This window comes from Stegostoma tigrinum, chromosome 41, assembly GCF_030684315.1.
Source record: "Stegostoma tigrinum isolate sSteTig4 chromosome 41, sSteTig4.hap1, whole genome shotgun sequence".
Taxonomy (NCBI): domain Eukaryota; kingdom Metazoa; phylum Chordata; class Chondrichthyes; order Orectolobiformes; family Stegostomatidae; genus Stegostoma; species Stegostoma tigrinum.
Genome location: NC_081394.1, coordinates 6,999,643 through 7,023,331, shown reverse-complemented (window position 1 = coordinate 7,023,331; position 23,689 = coordinate 6,999,643). Strand labels below are relative to the sequence as shown.

At 44.0% G+C, this 23,689-nt stretch overlaps 1 protein-coding gene across 2 annotated transcripts; it reads left to right on the top strand.

Annotated features, from left to right (window-relative positions):
* Window positions 1–687: 687 nt before the first annotated feature.
* Window positions 688–23,083, top strand: LOC125448556 (carcinoembryonic antigen-related cell adhesion molecule 15-like). 2 transcript variants are annotated; one of them, XM_048523939.1, is made up of 8 exons: window positions 688–797; window positions 989–1,306; window positions 11,785–12,063; window positions 12,817–12,954; window positions 14,171–14,250; window positions 16,619–16,660; window positions 16,745–16,788; window positions 22,488–23,083. In XM_048523939.1, the coding sequence occupies exons 1-8, from the start codon at window positions 746–748 to the stop codon at window positions 22,546–22,548; spliced, it is 1,014 nt and encodes a 337-aa protein (XP_048379896.1). In that variant the 5' UTR covers window positions 688–745; the 3' UTR covers window positions 22,549–23,083. The 2 variants fall into 2 exon arrangements, with proteins under 2 accessions (XP_048379896.1, XP_048379897.1); XM_048523940.1 differs by lacking the exon at window positions 16,745–16,788.
* The last annotated feature ends 606 nt before the right edge of the window (window positions 23,084–23,689 follow it).

Here is a 23,689-nt window from a genome sequence, read left to right as displayed (position 1 = left end):
CCATAATCTTTGCGCTAACCACAAATTTAACAATCAGAGTTCTTACATTCGCCACAATTTCTGCAGTGCATTTTGGAAATATTGCTACAGATGACCATCGTTTGTGTTGGAAGCGAATGCTTGTGGATGTGGTGCCAAACAAGCAGAGACTGCTTTGAGATAACAAGGTGTACAGCTGCATAAACACAGCAGGCCAAGCAGCATCAGAGGAGCAGGAAAGCTGATGTTTTGGGTCTAGACCCTTCTTCAGAAAAGCTTTGTTCTAGGTGGCGTCAACTTTCTTGAGTGTTGTTGGAGTCACACCCATCCCGCCAAGTGGGGTGTTTTATATTAGGCTCCTGACTTCTGCCTTGTGGATGATGGACTGATTCTGGGGAGTCATTTGGGGAGATTTTGGGGAGATTTTGATTACTTGTTTCAAGATTGTTAGCTTCTGACCTGCTGTTGAAGCCACTGCCGATGCTAACATGAACTCATGAGCTGCTTTGGACATTATTATTGACAAAATCCTGCCTGCTTTGGTGAATTTTTAAAATTATTACTCCACTATTCCTGTTCTGAGCTCCAAATGTTGAATGGGAGAGTCATGACATCAATATTCTAACTCTCATCTGCTCAGTGTAGTTGAGTAATTCTGACCCAATTCAAAGTCATGTTTGCTTTAGTTAAAAATTAATCTGGTTCGTTAACCAGGGACTGCTGGTGGGACACTGGCTAGAACAGGAACCAACACTGCTCTGTCAGGATGGAGAGAGCCCGGCTCACTACCCTTGCTGTCTGCTCACTTCTATCTGTTGGTGAGAGTGAACTTCTCACATTGGTATTGAAGTATCTTCTCCCAAAAGACATGAAGGCTGTCGGGTGGGAGGGGATGGTGGTGAGGATAAATTAAATACAACCTCAGCGACTGATTTCATAACCTGTGCCCTGTCTCCATTTACAATTTAACTGTCTGAACGCTAACCTGGGATTCTCCTTCCCCTTGTAGTTGACTCTGAGGCTTTGACCATCTCAGTGAGTGAGAGGCTGATTCATGCAGCAGTCGGAAACCCTGTGATCCTGTCAGTCAGACCATCGGAGAAGGTGAGGAGTGGGACTTGGAAGCACAACGGGTCAGATGTCCTTGCGTGGATTGGAGAAACATCAGATATTAACATTCTTTACTCAGGACGGGTGGAGTTCTTACACAGTAACAACTCTCTCTTGCTCAAATCAGTGACTGCTTCAGACAGCGGAGAGTACAGTGTTACCATGAATGCCTTCACTGGTCATTCAGCGGAAGCAGCAATGAGCCTTCTTGTAATTGGTGAGTAACAGGAGCATTTTCCTTATCCAAACCATTGTGAAATTTATCATTGCTGATGGCCTGCGTGAGTCAAGAGAATTTTCGAGTCAGGGAGTCATACAGCACAGAAACACACCCTTTGGTCTGACAATGTCCATGCTGAACATAACTCCAAACTAAACCAGAGATAACAAGGTATAGAGCTGGATGAACACAGCAGGACAAGCAGCATCTTAGGAACAGAAAAGTTGACATTTCGGGCCTAAACTCTTCACCAGAAATGGGAAATGGGGAGAGGGTTCTGAAATAAATAGAGAGAGAGAGACGGGGAGGCAGATCAAAGATGGATAGAGGAGAAGATAGGTGGAGAGGAGACAGACGGGGACGGGGATGGAGCCAGTAAAGGTGAGTGTAGGTAGGGTGGTAGGGAGAGGATAAGTCAATCTGGGGAGGACTCCACTGACCCCTTCTCCCGCTTCAATCATAGCTCCTGCTCCTCCTGGACACCACCCCAAGGCCTCCTACCTTCCTTCGACCTCTTCATCTCCAACTGCCAGTGAGACAACAATCGCCCCAACCCCTTCACCCCTCTAACTCACTCCAACCTCTCCCCCGCAGAACCTGCAGTCCTCCTCTCCCTCCGCTCCAATCCCAACTTCACCATAAAGCCCGTGGGCATGGGAGGTACAGTTGTGCTATGGCACACTGACATCTACATCACTGAGGCCAGACGCCAACTCTCCGACACCTCCTCCTACCGCCCCCTTGATCATGACCCCACACCCGAGCACCAAACTCTCATCTCCCAAACCATCCACAACTTCATCACCTCAGGTGATCTCCCACCCACAGCCTCCAACCTCATCATTCCCAAAGCCCGCACCGCCTGCTTCTATCTCCTTCCCCAAATCCACAAATCTGCCTGCCCTGGTCGACCCATTTTCTCCACCTGCTCCTGCCCCACCAAATTCATCTCCACCTATCTGCATTCCATTTTCTCCCCCTTGGTCCAGGAACTCCCTACCTACGTCTGTGACAACACCCATGCCCTCCACCTCCTTCAGAACTTCCAATTCCCCAGTCCCCAACACCTTGTTTTTACTATGGACGCCCAGTCCCTATACACCTGCGTTCCCCGTGCAGATGGCCGAAAGGCCCTCCGCTTCTTTCTGTCCTGCAGGCACGAGCTACCCCTCCACTGACACCCTCATCCACTTAGCCGAACTCGTTCTCACCATCAACAACTTCTCTTTTGATTCCTGCACTTCCTACGGACAAAAAGGGTGGTCATGGGTACCCGCATGGGCCCAAGCTATGCCTGCCTCTTTGTATGTTAGGTGGAACAATCCCTCTTCTGCACCAATATCGGCCCTAAACCCCACCTCTTCCTCTGTTACATTGATGACTGTATCAGCGCTGCCTCATGCTCCCACGAGGAGCTCAAACAGTTCATCTACTTCACCAACACCTTCCACCCCAGCCTCAGGTTCACCTGAACTATCTCTAACACCTCCCTCACCTTCCTGGACCTCTCTGTCTCCATCTCAGGCAACACCTAGAAACCGATATCCATTTAAAGCCCACCGACTCCCACAGCTACCTGGAATACACCTCCTCCCACCCACCTTCCTGCAAAAATGACATCCCCTATTCACAATTCCTTCGCCTCCGCCGCATCTGCTCCCAGGATGAGGCATTCTACTCCCGCATATTGCAGATGGCTGCGTTCTTCAAGGACCGCAACTTCCCCCCCTCAGTGGTCGAGCACACCCTTGACCATGTCTCCCACATTTCTCGCACCTCATCCCTCACACACCGCCCCTGCAATAACCACCAAAACAGAATCCCCCTCATCCTCACATACCACCCCACTAACTTCCAGATCCAACGCACCATCCTCCGACACTTCCGCCATCTGCAATCCGACTCCACCACCAAAGACAGTTTTCCCTCCCCACACTTGTCTGCCTTCTGGAGGGACCACTCTCTCAGTGACTCCCTTGTCCGCTCCAGACCCCTCTCCAACCCCACCACACCCGTCACTTTTCCCTGCAACCGCAGGAAGTACTATATCTGCCCCCACATCTCCTCCCTCACCCCCGTCCCAAGCCCCAAGAAGACTTTCCACATCAAGCAGATGTTCGCCTGCACATATACCAATGTGGTATACTGCATCCACTGTACCCATTGTGGCCTCCTCTACATTGGGGAAACCAAGCGGAGGCTTGGGGACCGCTTTGCAGAACACCAACGCTTGGTTCACAACAAACCAATCGCAAACAATTTCAACTCTCCATTCCATTCCTCAGACGACATGTCCATCCTGGGCCTCCTGCAATGCCACAACGATGCCACCCAAAGGTTGCAGGAACAGCAATTCATATTCCGCTTGGGAACCCCGCAGCTCAATGGTATCAATGTGGATTGCACAGGCTTCAAAATCTCCCCTTCTCTTAGTGCATCCCCAAACCAGCCAAGCTCTTCCCTGCCTCCCTAACCGTTCTTCTTACCTATCCCCTCCTCCCACTTCAAGCCCCACCCCCATTTCCTACATACTTCCTCATCCCGCCCCCTTGACCTGTCCATCCTCCCCGGATTGACTTATCTCCTCCCTACCTCCCCATCCACACTCACCTCTACTGGCTCCATGCCCGCTTCTTTAACTTGTCTGTCTCCTCTCCACCTATCATCTCCTCTCTCCATCTTTTATCTGCCTCCCACCTCTCTTGATTTATTTCAGAACTCTCTCCCCCTCCCCCATTTCTGATGAAGGGTCTGTGCCCGAAACATCAGCTTTTCTGCTCCTAAGATGCTGCTGGGCCTGCTGAGTTCATCCAGCTCTCCACCTTGTTATCTCGGATTCTCCAGCATCTGCAGTTCCTATTATCTATCTCCAAACTAAACTAGTTCCACCTGCCTCCACTTGGCCCAGATCCCTCCAAACAGCTTTATTCATGTCCTTATCCAAATGTCTTTTAAATGCTGTAACTGCACCTGAACCTGAACTTTCTATGGAAGTCCACTCCAAATATGAACCGTACTGTGTAAAAAAAATTGCCTGTCATTGCCTTTTTAAATCTCTCTCCTCTCACCTTAAAAATATGGCCCCTCGTCTTGAAATGTCCCACCCTTGGCAAAAGACACCAGCCATTAATCCTGTCCATACCCCTCATGATTTTATAAACCGCCATATGGATGCCCCTTAAACTTTTACTCTCCAATGAAATGAGTCGCAGCCTATCCAGCATCTCCTTATAACTCAAACGCTGTATTCCTGGCATCATCCTGGTAAATCTCTTCTGAAACCTCTCCAGCTTAATAATGTCCTTCCTATAGCAGGGTGACCAGAACTGGACACAGTGCTCCAGAAGAGGCCTCACCAACATTCTGTACAACTTCAATATGACGTCCCAGTTCCTACACACAAGGGTCTGTGCAACGAAAGCTTGCATGCTAAACGCCTTCTTAATCACCTTGTCTACATAGGATGCAAACGTCATAGGATAAAGGACCTGAACCCCTAGATCTCTGTTCTACAAATCAGCTCAAGGCCCTCCCATTAATTGTGTATCTCCTGCCCTTGTTTGTTTTACCAAAATACAATATCTCTCAGTTATCTGGAATAAACTCCATCTGCCACTCCTCAGCCCATTCACCCAATTTGTCAAGATGTTTTTGTAATCTTAGATAACCTTCTTCACTGCTCACTGTCATCCACAAACTAACCATTACTAACCATGCCTACCGTATTCTCATCTAAATCATTTATGTAAATGACAAACAAAAGTGGACCAGGCACCGATCTGTATGGAACACTGCTGGTGACAATCTCCAGTCTGAAAAGTAACTCACCACCAACCACACTTTGTCTCCTGCCTTTAAGTGAATTTTGTATCCCATTGGCAAGCTACTATTCAATCATTGCTGATCATCCCATTCTCCCATTTTCTCCCCATAACCTTTTATCCCCTTGACTATCAAGAACCCATCTCACTCCTTCTTAAATATACTCAGTGGTTTGGCCTGCACAGCCTTCTGTGACAGTGAAACCCATAGAATCACCACTCTCTGGCTGAAGAAGTTTCTCCTTATCTCTCTTCTAAGAGGTCTTCCATTCACTCTGCTGTCCTCAGGTCCTCGCCTCGCTGCCTAACTGATGTATCTTTCCAACATCCACTCCGTCCAGTATTCTGTAAATTTCAGTTAGATCCCACCTCATCCTTATAAACTCCATCGAGTATAGACCGAGAGTCCTCAAACGTTCCTCATATGTTAAGCTTTTCATTCCTGGGACCATTCTCATGAACCTCCTCTGAACCCACTCCAAGGCCAATACATCCTTCCTGAGATATGGGATCCAAAACTGGGCACAATACTCCAAACGCGACCTGACCAAAGCATTATAGAGCCTCAGAAATATATCACTGCTGTTATATTCAAGTCCTCTCAAAATAAATCCCAAAGTTGCACTTGCCTTCCTAATGACTGAGTCAACCTACAAGTTTAGCTTGACAGAATCCTGGACCATAAGATCATAAGACATACGAGTGGAAGTAAGGCCATTCAGCCCATCAAGTCCACTCTGCCATTTAAATCATGGCTGATGTGCATTTCAACACCACTTCCCTGCACTCTCCCCGTAGACCTTGATTCCTTTTGAGATCAAGAATTTGTCGATCTCTGCCTTGAAGGCATCCAACATCCCGGCCTCCACTGCACTCTGCAGCAATGGATTCCACAAGCCCACCACTCTCTGGCTGAAGAAATGTCGTCTCATTTCAGTTTTAAATTTACCCCCTCGAATTTTAAGGCTGTGCCCATGGGTCCCAGTCTCCCTGCCTAACGGAAACAACTTCCTAGCATCCACCCCTTCTAAACCATACATTACCTTGTAAGTTTGTATTAGATCTCCCCTCAACCTTCTAAACTCTAATGAGTACAATCCCAGGATCCTTAACCGTTCATCATACGTTAAACCTATCATTCTATGGATCATCCACGTGCATCTCCGCTGGACACGCTCCAGGGATAGTATGCCCTTCCTGAGATGTAGGGCCCAAAATTGGACACAGTATTTTAAATGGGGCCTAACTAGAGCTTTATAAAGCCTCAGAAGCACATCGCTGCTTTTATATTCCAACCCTCTTGAGATAAACGACAACATTACATTTGCTTTCTTAATTACAGACTCTACCTGCAAGTTAACTTTTAGAGAATCCTGGACCAACACTCCCAGATCCCTTTGCACTTCTGATTTGCGAATTTTCTCACCGTTTAAAAAATAGTTCATGCCTGTATTCTTTTTTCCAAAGTGCAAAACCTCACATTTACTCACATTGAATTTCATCAGCCATTTCCTGGATCACTCTCCTAAACTGTCTAAATCTTTCTGCAGCTTTCCCACCTCCTCAGTACTACCTGCCTGTCCATCTATCTTCGTATCAATGGCAAACTTCGCCAGAATGCCCCCAGTCCCTTTATCCAGATCATTAATATATAAGGTGAACAGCTGTGGTCCCAACACTGAGCCCTGCAGGACACCACTTGTCACCGATTGCCATTCCGAAAAAGAGCCTTTTATCCCAACTCTCTGCCTTCTGTCAGACAGCCAATCCTCAATCCAAGCCAGTAGCTCACTTCAAACACCATGGGACCTCACCTTGATCAGCAGCCTCCCATAAGGCACTGTATCAAAGGCCTTTTGGAAGTCGAGATAGATAACATCTACTGGGTTTCCCTGGTCTAACATACTTGTTACCTCTTCAAAGAATTCTAACAGGTTTGTCCGGCACAACCTCCCCTTACTAAATCTATGCTGACTTGTTTTAATCTGACCCTGCACTTCCAGGAATTTCGAAATCTCATCCTTGACAATGGATCCTAGAATTTTACCAACTACCGAGGTTAAGCTAATCGGCCTATAATTTTCCATCTTTTGCCTTGATCCTTTCTTAAACAAGGGAGTTACAACAGCAATTTTCCAATCATCTGGGACTTTCCCTGACTCCAGTGACTTTTGAAAGATCACAACCAAAGCCTCCGTTATTTCCTCAGCCACCTCCCTCAGAACTCTCGGATGTAGCCCACCGGGGCCAGGAGATTTATCAATATTTAGGCCCTTTAGCTTTTCTAGCACTTTCTCTTTTGTTCTGCCTACTGTACTCAACTCTGCCCCCTGGCTCTCCCTAATTGTTGGCATTCCACTTATGTCTTCCACTGTGAAGACTGACGCAAAGTACTTATTAAGTTCTTCAGCTATTTCCTTATCTCTCATCACTAGCCTTCCAGCATCAACTTGGATCGGCCCAATATCTACTTTTGCCTCTCGTTTGTTTCTTATGTATTGAAAGAAGCTTTTACTATCATTTCTAATATTACTAGCTAGCCTACCTTCATATTTGATCCTCTCCTTCCTTATTGCTCTCTTTGTAATCCTCTGTTTGTTTCTGTAGCCTTCCCAATCTTCTGATTTCCAACTGCTCTTGGCCACATTATAGGCTGTCTCTTTTTCTTTGATATATTTCCTGACTTCCCTTGTCAGCCATGGTTGTCTAATCCCACCCCGGAAAATCTTTCTTTTCTTTGGGATGAACCTCTGTACTGTATCCTTAATTACACCCAGAAATTCCTGCCATTGTTGGTCTGCTGTCTTACCCGCTCGGCTCTGCTTCCAGTCGATTTTCGTCAATTCCTCTCTCATGTCCCTGTAATTACCTTTATTTAACTGTAACACCATTACATCCGATTTTGCCTTCTCTCTTTCAAACTGCAGACTGAACTCTACCATATTATGATCGCTGCCTCCTAAGTGTTCCCTTACTTTAAGGTCTTTTATAAAGTCTGGCTCATTACATAGCACTAAGTCCAGAAAAGCCTGCTCCCTTTTGGGCTCCATCACAAGCTGTTCCAAAAGCCATCCTGCAAACATTCCATGAATTCTCTTTCTTTGGACCCACCGGCAACATTATTCACCCAACCCACCTGCATATTGAAGTCCCCCATGATCACTGTGACCTTACCTTTCTGACATGCCCTATTTATTTCTCAGTGCATCTTGTGCCCCTGGTCCTGATCTCTGTTAGGAGGTCATAGAATGCTATGTACATAGTATAGAACTCCCAAGTCTCTTTGCACTTCAGACTTCTGAATTTCCTCCCCATTTAGAAATTAGTCCATGCTTTTATTCTTCTTACCAAAGTGCATGACCTCACACTTTCCCACATTGTACTCCATCTGCCACTTCTTTGCCCACTCTCCTAACCTATCCAAATACTTCTGCAGCCATTCCACCTCCTCAATACTACCTGTCCCTTCACCTACCTTTGTATCTTCTGTAACTATCTGTAGACTTAGCCAGAATGCCCTCTGTTCCTTCATCTAGATCATTAATACATCAAGTGGAAAATTGTGGTCCCAACACTGACCCTTGTGGAAACCCACTTGTCGCTGGCTGCCATCCTGCGAAGTGCCCATTTATCCACACTCTTTGCTTCCTACCAGACAGCAAATCTTCTATCCATTCTAATGCCGTCCCTCTAACACCATGGACCCTTATCTTACTCATCAACCTCCTGGGTGGCACCTTGTCAAAGGCCTTCTTGAAGTCCAAATAGATAACATCTATTGGCTCTCCTTGGTCTAACCTGCTCATTATTTCCTCAAAGAATTCTAACAGATTTGTCAGGAGTGACCTCCCCTTGATGAAGCCATGTTGACTTTGCCCTATTTTACCATGTACTTCCAAGTATTCGGAAATTTCATCCTTCACAATGGGCTCTAAAATCTTACCTACAAGCTGAGGTTAGGCTAATCGGCCTATAATTTTCAGTCTTTTGCCTTGCTTCCCTTTTAAACAGGGGTGTCATGTTAGCAATTTTCCAGTGCTCTGGGACCCTCCCTGACTCTCGTGATTCCTGAAAGATCATCACCAATGCTTCCACTATCTCTTCAGCTATCTCCTTAAGAATTGTGGGATGTAGTCCATCTCATCCTGGAAATTTATCCACCTCAGGCCATTCAATTTTTCTAGCACCTTCTCCTTGGTGATGGCCGCCATACTCAATTCTGTCCCCTGATTCTCTTGAATTTTTGGAATATTACTTGTGTCTTCCATTGTGAAGACTGATGCAAAGTATTTCAGTTTCTCACACACGTTCTCCATTACTATCTCTCCAGTGTCATTTTCCAGTGGTCCAATGTCCACTTTTGCCTCTCTTTTGGCCTTTATATATCTAAAGAAACCCTTATAGTCCTCCATTATATTACTGGCCAGTTTACCCTCATATTTAATCTTCTCACTCCTTATTTGTTTTTGTTGCTCTCTGTTGATCCTGTACCCTTCCTGATCCTCTGGTTTCCTATTGTCCTTCCCCATATTATCTGTGTTCTCTTTTGCTTTTATGCTATCCCTGACTTCCCTAGTAAGCCATGGTTGCCTCATTGTTCTTGTACCATGCTTCTTTTTCCGAGGGATGAATTTTTGCTGTGTCTCCTGAATTATTCCTCAAAATTCCTGCCATTACTGTTCTTCTGCCTTTCCTGCCAGGGTCCCCTCCCAATCAATTCTGCCCAGCTGCTCCCTCATGCTTCTGTAGTTGCCTTTATGCAGCTGTAATACCATTGCCTTTAATTCTAACTTCTCCCTCTCAAATTCAATCACATTATGATCACTGCCTTCAAAAGTTTCCTTCACCTGAAGCACCCTTATCAAGTCTTCCTCATTGCACAACACTAAATCCAGTATTGTCTCTTCCCTAGTGGGATCCACCACAAGTTGCTCCAAAAAGCTATCTCGCTGACATTTCACAAAATCCTTTTCATGCGATCCACTACCAACATGATTTTCCCAGTCCACCCGCATATTGAAGTACCAATGATCACCGTAACTTTGCATTTCTTGCATCTTTTGTATCTCATGATGTATCTTGTGCCCCAGATCTTGCCTACTGTTTGGAGGCCTGTACATAATTCCAACAGTGTCTTTCTTTACCTCTGCGGTTCTACAACTCTACCCAAACAGATTCTACACTATATGACCCTACTTCATTTATTACTATTGATTTAATTTCAGTTTTTATTAATATGGCAACCCCACCCCCTCTGCCCAACTGCCTATCTTTTTTGATAAGGTGTATATTCAGGTCCCAATCCTGATCCCCTGGCAGCCTGAGATATCCACCACATCATATCTGCCAATTTCAACATGCGCCACAAGGTCATTTACCTGCCTTCTCATACAGAGTGTATTCAGAGATAACACTTTCAGTCCTGGAGTAACTGACCCACTTCTCATTGTCACTCGTTTATCCAGTGTGCTTGAAGTTTGATTCCTAATCTTTTCCAAATATCCTGCCCTGTTTGAGTCTGTGCTGGAGACTTACCTCTCCTGAGTTCTCCTTTCCAGTCATTTTTTTCATATTTTTCTACCCAAACAGATGTCAGCTTGCTGCTTTGTTTCCCACTGGAGGATTTTTACCCTAACCTTCCCCTCACTTTCACATTTAAAATCCTGTCGACCAGCGTTTTTACCCTTTTTGCTGCAATGTTGGTCCCAGCTTGGTTCAGGTGTAGGCCATCCCAATGGTACAGATGGCAGTGCCCCTTGAAAAGGAACACCTCTTTCCCACACCACTCTTTTAGCTATGTGTTTACTTCCCTCATTCTCTTGACCCTATGCCTATTTGCATGTGGCTCAGGCATTAATCTGAAGATTATAACCCCTGACGACATGCTCTTTCATTTCGTTCCGAGCTCTTGATAATTCCTGAAAAGGCCTTTTTTTTCTAGTCTTGCCTATGTTGTTTGTTCCAATGTAGACCACAGCTACTGGACCCTCCCCCTCCCTCTCCAATATTCTTTCAAGCTGTTCAGAGATATTCCTTACCCTTCCACCAGGCAGGCAACACACCATGCAAGACTCTCGATCCAGCTTACAAAGGATACTATCTATTCCCCTGATTATAGAAACCTCAACAATTACCACTTGTCTTTCTGCTCCCCTGCCTTGGATGGGCTCCTGTGCCACGGTGCAGTGGATGAGGCTAGATAGGCTTGGAACATTTTACACTGGAGCATAGGAGGTTAAGATGTAACTTTATAGACGTTTATAAAATCATGAAGGAGAGAGATGAATGTTCTCTGAGGTAGGGCATTACAAGTCTAGGGCCCATAAGTTTAAGGTGACAGGAGGGGAATTTTTTTTACATAGAGTGGTTAGTGTGTGTGGAATGAACTTCCAGAGGAAGCAGTGAATGTTAGTACAATTACAATGTTTCACAGACATTTAGATAAGTACATGAATAAGAAATGTTTTGTGGGATATGGGCCAAGCACAGGCAGGTGGTACTAGTTTAGTTTGGGTGATGGTCAGCATGGACTGGTTGGGTCTGTTTCAGTGCTGTATGACTCAATGAAGTTTTACATATATCGTGGATATATCATATTTTACTATTTTTATCCAGGATGAGTGGTTGATTCTTCATTTATGCTTACCTTCACAGAGCCAATCTCCTCTGTGTCCATTACATCTGATGTTTCAGAAGCAGTGAAAGAGAATGACACAGTTATCCTGACATGCCATGTGCTTGGATCTTGGACTGAAATAACTTGGATCTTCAATGAGTGCCTTGTCAACAGCAATGGGAAGATAAAGCTTTCCTCAGAAAATGCCACATTGATGATAATTAATGTTCACACAAGCCATATCGGCATCTACAAATGTATTGCACGGAGCCTCGTGAGTGAAAAAGAAAGTGAACCCTACTTCTTAACATTGGACAGTGAGTAAAGTGGATTCAGATTGACTCACAGTGAACTAATGTTTGTCTGCAACGGTCTCCGGCATTTACTTTGTTACGTTCTTAGCTCTTACGTTCACAGTTTTGATATGAGGAGAAATTACATAACATTGGTGGGACCACATTTGGAGTGCTGCGTAAAATTTTGGTCGCCCTGCTTTAGGAATGATGTTATCAAACTGAAAAGGGTGCAAAAAAGATTTACGGGGATGTTCGCAAGATTGGGCAGTTTGAGTTATAAGGAGAGATTAGATAGCCTGGGACTTCTTTCGCTGGAACATCAGAGGCTGAGGGATGATCTTAGGGAGGTTTATAAAATCATCAGGAGCATGGGTAGGGTGAATAGCCAAGGTATTTTTCTAGGGTGTGGGAGTCCAAAACTAGAGTGAGACGGGGAAAGATGTTAAAAAGTGATAGGATCAGATTGGGTTGCCTGACCGGCATAGGTGGGTTGGACCCAAAGTTCTGTTTCCTTGATGTATGACTTTGTGACTCTATAAATGCCACTTGATAGCACTGTCACAATATGCCACTTTGCTGGTGATTGGGAGGAGGTTAGATTTGTTCTGCTTTTGGTAAATATACACAATTTTTCACATTTCAAGCAAGATCCTGCTCCGAATGGATAATCCTGTGTAGTAATCATGTGATCTCACCATCAATGTTCAGCAGGCCACTTGAAAGCAAGCATAAACAATGAGGATGCTGACTTAAACCCCTCTTCTTGCTTCGTAGCATTCACGCAGTCGGATAATGGCAGCTGTAATGAATGGAAAATTGCTATTGTGGTTTTGGCTGTCACCTCCATCACAGAGCTCGTGGCTATCGCTGTTTTATTCTTCAAAATCCAGAAAGCGTCTCGGACACAAACAGGTATGTTAATGGGGTGACAAAACTCAATTTATTCCCTAACAGAGACTGTCGCCGATGGTGTCAACATGGCTGTCGCAATGGGTTATCAGTGAGGGAGTAAAGGAATTATGAATGGACTGGATACAGTAAAGAGGGAAAAGTTGTTCATGCACATGAAAGGAATACAAGTCAGGGCCTGGGTTTCAAGTGATGTGCAGAGCAAGGGCGATGCGAGGAAAAGACATTTTTCACCCAGCGAGCTGTTAAGAGTGTAGAATCCAATGTCTGGAAAAGTGCTGGAGGCAGGTTCAAGGGAGGCACTCCAGAGGGATATTGGATGGCTATTTGGTGTACAAGTGGGATGCGGTAAAAAGCAGGAAATTGGCACTTGGGAATTAGAACTAGGCCACACACAATGGGCCAAATAGCTTCTTTCTACTCCATGACAATTCTGTGAGGATACTCATCTGTGGGGATAATTTAATTCGCCCACCTGTTAAATACTGCCATGGTCTATTTTGTAAATTCTTCCATTGAAGGTTTTTCATTGTTGTTCAGTAATTCTAGAGAAGTAATGCACTGTTGAATAAATGAAAATAGGGGCAGTTATTATCCGTATTTGATTGAACAACTTTATGAAAAAGATACATTACGCCTGTTCAAAAATAACTAGAATATGTCTGCCTCAAGTATATATCCTTCATGACAGGAGTAACAGCTCCTGTTAAAAGTTCCTGTGGAAAAATGAGTTGATTTATCTTGCATCTGATGGATGGTAACCTTCACTTTGAACACAGCAGGGGGTCAAAGCTGAGACAAGACAGGAATTCTCATTATCTATGGCACTTGCTTCAAATTTTTTTGAGAGCAGCGTTTGCCAAGGAAGATGAGCTCAGCAAATCCTCTAGTCAGAGCAACATACTGTGGATATTGGAAACCTGAACTGGAAACAGAGAATGTTGGAATAATCTCAGCAGGTACAATAGAATGAAACAAAGTTAACGTTTTAAGTCTAGTATGAGTTTTCTTCAGAGTTGACAGATTTCCAACCATTTTCCAACGTCTTTCTGCTCTCGAGAAGAACCGTTCTGGATTCGGGAAGTTAAAAGTTTCTCTCTTTCTCTCACACACACAAATGTTGCCAGACCTGCAGAGTTTTGCTGGCATTCTGTGCATGTATTTCATTAACTTCTATATCCATCTGGTTTAATCACCTCTGTTGCTGCATTGATTTCAGGAAGATACATTCTGCAGACAGTGAGTGGCACCATGAGCTCGCCAACCTATGAAAACTTCATGCCATCAATAAATGATGAGGTAAGTGCTCGTTTTAAGGCTACTGTTATTTGTATCAGTTAAACAAAAACTCTTGAGAAACTGTTTCCAGTAGCAGGAGATTCAGTGATGAGTTGAAAAGTTTCAAACAATTGGAAAGAAATTGGATCATTATTACCAGATGCAGCCTGTCAATTCTGACCTGTGAATCAATGCTTCAAGTGTGACCATAATGTGGCTTTAAGAGGTGTATTTTGTCCTGGTATTTTTTTTAAGAGAGATTGACTGAGAAATAACAAGCAGTCTGTGGTAATGTAAATTCTTGTTTTCTTTGGAACAATAGAAGCTGCCTGGATGGGTGTAGCCAGCTGTCACGAACCAGAATTTCCAGTCTTCTTTTTTGGCTTTTTGATTTAGTAGAAGCAGCTGGAGCTTTGGAGAAATGGAAGCTATTGTTCTCTGTTACAGCTAGAAGCTGGGTTTCTCTTCCTATTGCTGGCACTGCATGTGAGAAAAATCTGATTTCTGAATTTGATTTTTCAACAGAGGGTATGTTTATGGGACGTCACTACGTTGGAGCAGTTAATTAGTAATCATTACTCTATCTATTATCCTAAGATTTCCAAAAGAGTTGTTATTCTTAGATTTTCCTTCTTTTGTTGTATTTTATCCAGAGCATTTGAATAAATTGCATTTTGCTTAATGTCGAATAATTTGACTGAACAAATTGCATCAGGAGCACGGCACTTTATATTTGTCTTTAAAATAAGAAAAAGTTAGGGTTTAGGATACATTCTTAATATACTTTGAGGGGGTCTGGTATGGTCCATAACACAAAGAGTAGGTGAAGCAAGCAGAATTGTATCAGTCAATAAATAATCTAAACATCTCCCATTGGCATTCATTACTGTCACTGAATCCCATACTATCAACAGCCTGGGGTTCACCATTGACCAGCCACTGAACTGGACTAGTCATATCAATACTGTGACTACAAGATCAGGTAAGAGATTGGGAATCCTGCAGTGAGTAGCTCACCTCCTGACTCCCCGAAGCCCGTCCACCATCTAAAAAGGCACAAATCAGAATTGTGATGGAATAGTCCCCATTTGCCTGGATGGGTGCAGCTCCAGTGATACTCCAGAAGCTCAACACCATCCAGTTGTACAGCATGGAAACAGACCCTTCGATCCAACTAGCCCATGCTGACCAAACTGAGCTAATCCCATCTGACTGCATTTGGCCCATCTGCCTCCAAACCTTTCCTGTTCATGAAGTTATCCAAATGTCTTTTGGACATTTTAAAAGTGCCTGTATCACTACTTTCTCTGGCAGGTCATTCCACACATGGGCTATTATCTGTATAAAAAGGTTGCCCCTCATATCCTTTTCAAAGTGTTTCTTCTCTCATCTTAAAAATATTCCCCTTTGTTTCGAGCTTCCCCAACTCCGGGAAAAGACCCTTGTCATTCACATTATCTGTGTCCCTCATGATTTTATGAACCCCAGTAAGGTCACCCCTCAACCTCCTACTTCCCAACATTTCCAGTCTATTTTTATATCTCAAACCCTCCATTCCTGGCAATATCCTGGTAAATCATTTCTGAACCCTCTTCAGTTTAATGATATTCTTCCTATAACAGGGCAAACAGAATTGCACACAGTACTCCAGAAGATGTGTGTTGTTGACCCCTTATGATGTATATCTCATTGTCTTGCATGTGTTGGGGATTGGGTGGACGAGGGCTACGGCTAGCATGCAGGGCACCTCCAACTGTATGGAACAGTGTTAGCCATTGAGTGGAATAGGTGCCAGATGTATTCTTAATGTGAAAATCCAACAAAGCAATAGCAGTCCTTTCATTTCAGCATTGTTAATGCTCAGGATATTTAAATTATCGATCAAAACGTTCCAAGAGACATACCTGAGACTATTACAACTCTTTTCTTGAAATTTTGATATCCCTCTCCACCCCACCACCCCATCAATGTACTTGATTCTTTAAACTGGTAAAACAAAACATTGATTTAAAAATTACAGTCAGTAAGGGACGGGGGTGGGATGTTGGTGGTTCAGTAGTCGCCATCACAGCCTCACAGAGCCAGGGACCTGGGAGCAACTGTGTGTGGGTTTTTCACATTCTCCCCGTGGTTTCCTTCCACAGTTTAAAGAAGTACAGGCTGACTGCATTTGCCATAGAAAATACAGGGAAAAGGTAGTGGGGTCGGTTTGGGTGGGATGCTGTTCAGAGGGCTGATGAGGATTCAATGGGCCAAATGACCTGATTCCAGACTGCAGGGATTCTATGAAAATAAACAACAACATGTCTTCATGCAGCATGTTACACTTTGAGATGCTTTAATACAATTGTTACATTTTCAACATTTAATATATCAATTACCTTTACAGAAGGAACGTGGAGATCAGAATCAGACCAATTCGCCCTACACAGTAAGTTTCTCAGCATTTCAATCATTTCAGACACTTTTATTGGTGAAACTGGTATGAATTAGGTTTGGTATCTTTCTCCTCAAGGATCTTCAGTTCAGCAAGACATCAGTCTATGAACAGCTGGAAAGGTATGTTTAGCTTTGTGATTCCTGAATTATGGATTCAGATTGTTGGTGAAGTGTAACTAAGTTCGACTTGCCCCAGGGCTTAACAATTACTTTCAAATTGATCACAATGAATGTTGGGTACGTACTCGACCAATGTCATTGTATAGATCAAAATAACGTTTACAGTCATAGACTAATAGAGTTTGACAGCGCAGCAATAGGGCTTTCAGTCCAACTCATCCATGGTGACCAGATTTCCTAAACTTATCTAGTCCCATTTGCCAGGATTTGGCCCATATCCCTCTAAACTCTTCCAATTCATGTGCCCATCCAATTGCCTTTTAAATGTTGCAATTGTACCAGCCTCCACCACCTCAGCTGGCAGCTCATCTCATACATGCACCACCCTCTGTGTGAAAACTTTGCCCCGTAGGTCCTTATTTAATCTTTCCCCTCTCACCTTACACCTATGCTCTCTAGTTTTGGATTCCCCTATCCTGGGGAAAAGACTTTGGCTCCTCATGATTTTATAAATCTCTATAAGGCCACCCCTCAGCTTCTGATGTTCCAGGGAAAATAGCCCCAGCCTATTCAGCTTCTCCCTATAGCTCCAACCACGGCAACATCCTTGTAAGTATTTTGTGAACCTTTTCAGTTTCACAACATCATTCCTAGAGTAGAGAGGCCAAAATTAAATGCAGTATTCCAAGAATGGCCTTAATTGGATATTCGGATAAAATGAAACAAGGAACTGTGAGTGCCAGATATCTGAAACAAGCAAAAACGAAATGGCTCAAGAAATTCAGCTGGTCTGGAGCATCTGCGAAGACAATATAGAGTTGGGCTGAAAAATTGCAGATAGAGTTCAAGTTGGGTAAATGTGAGGTATTGCATTTTGGTACAACAAGCAAAGATGGGGCTTATACAATTAATGATAGGGCCTTGGGTAGTGTTGTAGAACAGGGGGGTCCGGGGTAGCAAATACATAAGTCTCTGAAGTTTGCCTCACATGTCAGCAAGGTGGTTAAAAAGACATTTGGCATGCTTGCCATCATTGCTCAATCTTTTCAGTAGAGGAGTTGGATGGTCATGTTGAAATTGTGCAAGATATTGGTGAGGCCTCTTCTGGAATACTGTGTCCAGTTCTGGTCATCCTGTCTGAGGGAGAATATTATCAAGCTGCAGAGGGTTCAGAAGAGCTTTACCAGGATGTTGCTGAGTATGGAAGGTTTGAGAAGGTGCGTCTATCACCTCCGCTGGCAACGCGTTCCAGGCACCCACCACCCTCTGTTTAAAGAATTTTCCACGCATATCTCCCTTAAACTTTCCTCCTCTCACTTTGAATTCATGACCCCTAGTAATTGAGTCCCCCACTCTGGGAAAAAGCTTTTTGCTATCCACCCTGTTTATACCCCTCATGATTTTGTAGACCTCAATCAGGTCCCCCCTCAATCTCCATCTTTCTAATGAAAATAATCCTAATCTATTCAACCTCGCTTCATAGCTAGCAACCTCCATACCAAGCAACATCCTGGTGAACCTCTCTGGACCCTCTCCAAAGCATCCACATCCTTTTGGTAATGTGGCGACCAGAACTGCACACTGTACTCCAAATGTGGCCGAACCAAAGTCCTATACAACTGCAACATGACCTGCCAACTCTTGTACTCAATACCCCGCCCAATGAAGGAAAGCATGCCGTATGCCTTCTTGACCACCCTATTGACCTGCGTTGTCACCTTCAGGGAACAATGGACCTGAACACCCAGATCTCTCTGTTCATCAATTTTCCCTCGGACTTTTCCATTTACTGTATAGTTCGCCGTGAATTTGATCTTCCAAAATGCATCACCTCATATTTGCCTGGATTGAACTCCATCTGCCATTTATATGCCCAACTCTTCAGTCTATCTATATTCTGCTGTAATCTCTGACAGTCCCCTTCACTATCGGCTACTCCACCATACTTAGTGTCATCTGCAAACTTGCTGATCAGACCACCTACACCTTCCTCCAAATCATTTACATATATCACAAACAACAGTGGTCCCAGCACAGATCCCTGTGGAACACCACTGGTCACAGGTCTCCAATTTGAGAAACTCCCTTCTTCTACTACCCTCTGTCTCCTGTTGCCCAGGCAGTTTTTTTTATCCATCTAGCTAGCACACCCTGGACCCCATGTGACTTCACTTTCTCCATCAGCCTGCCATGGGGAGCCTTATCAAACACCTTACTGAAGTCCATGTATATGACATCTACAGCCTTTCCCTCATCAATCAACTTTGTCATGCCCTCAAAGAATTCTATTAAGTTGGTAAGACATGCCCTTCCCTGCACAAAACCATGTTGCCTATCACTGATAAGCCCATTTTCTTCCAAATGAAAATAGATCCTATCCCTCAGTATGTTCTCCAGTAGCTTCCCTACCACTGACATCAGGCTCACCGTCGATAATTACCTGGATTATCCTTGCTGCCCTTCTTAAACAAGGGGACAACATTAGCAAGTCTCCAGTCCTTCGGGACCTCACCCACATCTAAGGATGCTGCAAAGATATCTGTGTCAAGGCCCCGGCTATTTCCTCTTACTTCCCCCAAACCTGGGATAGATCCCATCCGGAACTGGGGACTTGTCCACCTTAATGTCTTTTAGGATACCTAACGCTTCCTCCTTCCATATGTCAACTTGACCTAGACTAAGCAAACATCTATCCCTAACCTCAATATCCGTCATGTCCCTCTCCTTGGTGAATACCGATGCAAAGTACTCGTTAAGAATGTCACCCATTTTCTCTGACTCAGCGCATAACTTTCCTTCTTTGTCCTTAAGTGGGCCAATCCTTTCTCTAGTTACCCTCTTGCTCTTTATATATGAATAAAAGGCTTTGGGATTTTCCTTAACCATGTTTGCCAGCAACATCTCATGTCCTCTCTTAGCCCTCTTAATCCCTCATTTCAGATTCGCTCTACATTCCCGAAATTCTTGCAAAGCTTCGTCTGTCTTCAGTCGCCTAGACCTCATGTATGCTTCCTTTTTCCTCTTGGCTAGTCTCACAATTTCACCTGTCATCCATGTTTCCTTAATCTTGCCATTTTTTTTTCCTCATTTTCACTCTCTCCTGCATGCTAATCAACCTCTCCTTAAAAGCCTCCCACATATCAAATGTGGGTTTATCTTCAAACAGTTTCTCCCAATCTACATTCTTCAGATCCTGCCAAATCTTGGTATAGTCGGCCTTCCCCCAGTTGGTACCCTCCCTTTTGGACCACTCCCATCCTTGTCCACGAGTATTGTAAAACTTACAGAATTGTGGTCGCTATTTCCAAAGTAGTCCCCTACTGTAATATCAACCACCCGGCCGGGTTCATTCCCCAACACCAGGTCCAGTATCCTCGCAAGCCCACATTTCCCATGGCTAATCCACACAGCCTGCACATCCCTGGACACTGTAGGTAATTTAGCACGGCCAATGCATCTAACCTGCACATCTTTGGACAGTGGGAGGAAATCAGAGTCCCCAGAGGAAACCCACACAGACATGGTAAAAACATGCAAACTTCACAAAGATAGCTATCCATGGCTGGAATCGAACCTGGCTCCATGGCACCATGAGGTAGCAGCACTAACCTCTGAGTCACTGTGCTGCCCAAGGGGTGTATATGATTAAGACGGGACAAGGTGGACAGGAAGCAACTGCCTCCCTTAGCTGAAGGGTCAATAACAAGCAGGCATCATTTTAAGATGAAGGGCAGGAGGTTTAGAAGGGATTTGAGGAAGTTATTTTTATCTCTCGGGTGATGGGGGTACTAGAATGCATTGGCTGGGTGGGTAGTAGAGATGGAAAACCTCACAACCTGTAAAAAGTACTTGCACATGGACTTGGAATGTCTTAACATTCAAAGCCTATAGGCCAAGTGCCAGAAATTAGGATTAGTGCAGATCGGTGATGGGTTCTCATTTGGTGGGTGTAGACCTGGTGGGCTGAACGGCCTGTTCTGTTCTGTACATCTCTATCAACCACCCCAGATCGATGCAGGCTGAGGAAACCTGGGAACAACACAAAAGCACGCACTCCTTAACATCCATTTAGCCCTAATGGTGCGAAACCATGAAGTTGCAGATTATATTGGGGTACAATTTTGCCCCTGCTGCTGACCCATAGTGCCTCATGAATACCCAGCCTTGAGTTGCTGGATGTGTATAAAGTTATCTCATTTGTCACACTGGTGATGCTATCCATCTTCATGGAGAATATCCTCAACTTTAAGACAGGGCTTTGTCTCCAATACAATCATGGATGGACACACCTTAGGCATGCAGTTTGTTGAGGGTGAGGTTAATATACTTGTTCCTTTTATTAGTTTCTACAGTATCTGCTGCAGGCCTAGTCTAGCAGCTTTGTCCTTTAGGAATCAATCAGTATTGGTGCTGCTGAGCCAATGTTGATGGATATTGAACTCCTCCACCCAGTGTATACTCTGCACCCTTTCCCCATACTCAGTGCTCCCTCCAAATGGTGTTCAACATGGAGGAGTGCTGATCCATCAGCTGAGAGAGGGTAACCAGCAGGAGGTTTCCTTACTCGTGTTAGACCCGATGTCATGAAATTGAATGGGATCCAGACTCAATGGTGAGGACCCCCCAGGTCAACTCCCTCCCAACTATATCTCATTGTGCCACCACCTCTGCTGGGCCTGTCCTCATACCTGGGGATGGTGATGTTGGTGGCTGGAACAACATCTGTAAACTATGATTCCCTGAGCATGAGTGTGTTAGGCCACCGCTTGACCAATATGTGAGACAGCTCTCCCAATTTCAGGCACTAGCCACCCCCAGATGTCAATGAGGCAACCTTTGCAGAGTCAGTAGGGCTGTGCTTGCCACTGTAAATTATAAATGTATTTGCACAGAATATAGAAGTTGGAGTAGGCCATTCAGCCCATTGATCCTGCTCCACCATTCATTTTGATCATGTCTAATCATACAACTAAATAGTCTATTCCTCTTTTCTTCTGATATTTAAATGCTATAAGTTACTTACAGTGTGTCATATCTTTCTACAAGTTGTCCACATTCACCTCAGCCAGTTTGTCCATCATCCTTCACTGTTTCCTTTGTTCCAGTTAAACACCCTGGCTTCTAATTGAACAGCTTCACATTGAAAGAGAATGTAAAATTCCATCATATTATAACCAGTCATTCGCAAAGGTTCTTTTATAACAACATTATTGGCTGGCACTTTATCATTACATAATCTTAGATCTCAAATAGCCTGTCAATAAACTGCTCCAGAAGACCATATCTAACACAGTCCTGAAACTCATACCTGACAGCATTAACACTGATAAGGATTACCCAAGTCTGTAGGCAAACTGATGTCACCCCTGATTACCTTGTTACAAGTGCTACATACTGCACTAATCTCTTCATTAATACCGTGCCCCATGGTGCCTCTGCTATTACGCAGATCCAGCCTTTTTTTTCAAAATACCATACCTTTATATTTTTAGCTGATGACTGAAAATCAGAAAAAGGGATGCTGCTATAAAAATAAAGGTTTGCAAATAGTTTCCAATTTGAAAAGAAAACAAGTGAATCTAAGTGATGCATATAAGACAATGCTGTGTTTTTAGAAAACAGTCGGTCCACGCAAACTGGCCCTACCTGTTGTGGGTTCAGGGAAGCTCAGCGTAGTAACAGCTTTCTGATTGGTTCAGCTGCAGCCTAGGACATGCCCCCCCCGTGAGTGAAGTACAAATGGAAACCTCTGAGAGCTGAGTCTGCACCAATCTTTTCTGCGTGGTCCCTCCTACTCGCTGTTGGTAAAAGAAAAACTACATTCGGAGACACTGAAAGAAAGAATTCTGAAATATAAAGGGGAGAGGAGAGATGTCGGGTCCAACCAATCAACCAGTGAGGTGAAGACTGTCCATCACTTTGCAAACAACATCGATAAGAATTAAGAGGATTGTGAGAATAGTTTATTCTACTTTAGTAGCTTGTACTAGAGATACAGACCCACTTTTTTCCACTGCCTATGAACTCCTTACCCCCACCATCCTCAGTATTTGTGACAAACTTTCTGTCTCCTGTATTTTTTTGTGAATGAGGGATAACATGTGTATAGTTAATGTTTAATACTAGTTTAGGAATTAATACACAATTGTTATTTTATTAAACTGTATATATTTAGTATAAATAGAGTTACTTATTCTATTCATGGTGAAAGTGATGTATTTTGTTTTGATTCCAAATTGAATTGTGCGAACTAACTGGATTTAAACAAGTCTGTCACAAGTGGGACACAATAAAAGCTCACTGTTTCCAAGTGGGTCATGACAGTTTGTCACCTCCTACTGCTTCTTAGTTCCAACGCAAACAGATTCCACAGATTATTCACCCCATCTGTGATGTTCCCTTGCTGATGTAACAATGCTCTCCTTTATTATCAGCTCAGCATTACTTTTTCCCTCTTTTGGCTCGTCCTTTCTAAACATTGAATGTCCTTGGCTATTCAGTTCCTAGTCTTGATCACACTGGAGCCAGGTTTCAATCATGGCATTTGCTTCTGTTTATTTGCTTTGGTTTCTGTTGGGTCATCCAACATTTTGCGCAAGTTGTTTGCTCTCGGGTAAGACTGGCTGTTACATTTCAGCTTTCTGAAATTCTTCCACATTGTAATGTTAGCCCATGTCTGTCTTCATTTTGGGTAACACTTAATTTCATATTCCACTTCTTCCCTTCCTGTTAATAGATTTACTTCCTTTCAATTTCCACCTCTCCCTCAGATTCCCATTCTTGTGCTAAGTGAGTTTAAACCCTCCCTCTTGGCAATTTCTAATCTTTCCATGAGGATATTGGTCCCAGTCCTGTTAAAGTGAAACCCCATCCAGGTTGGACAGTTCCCACCTGTGTCACA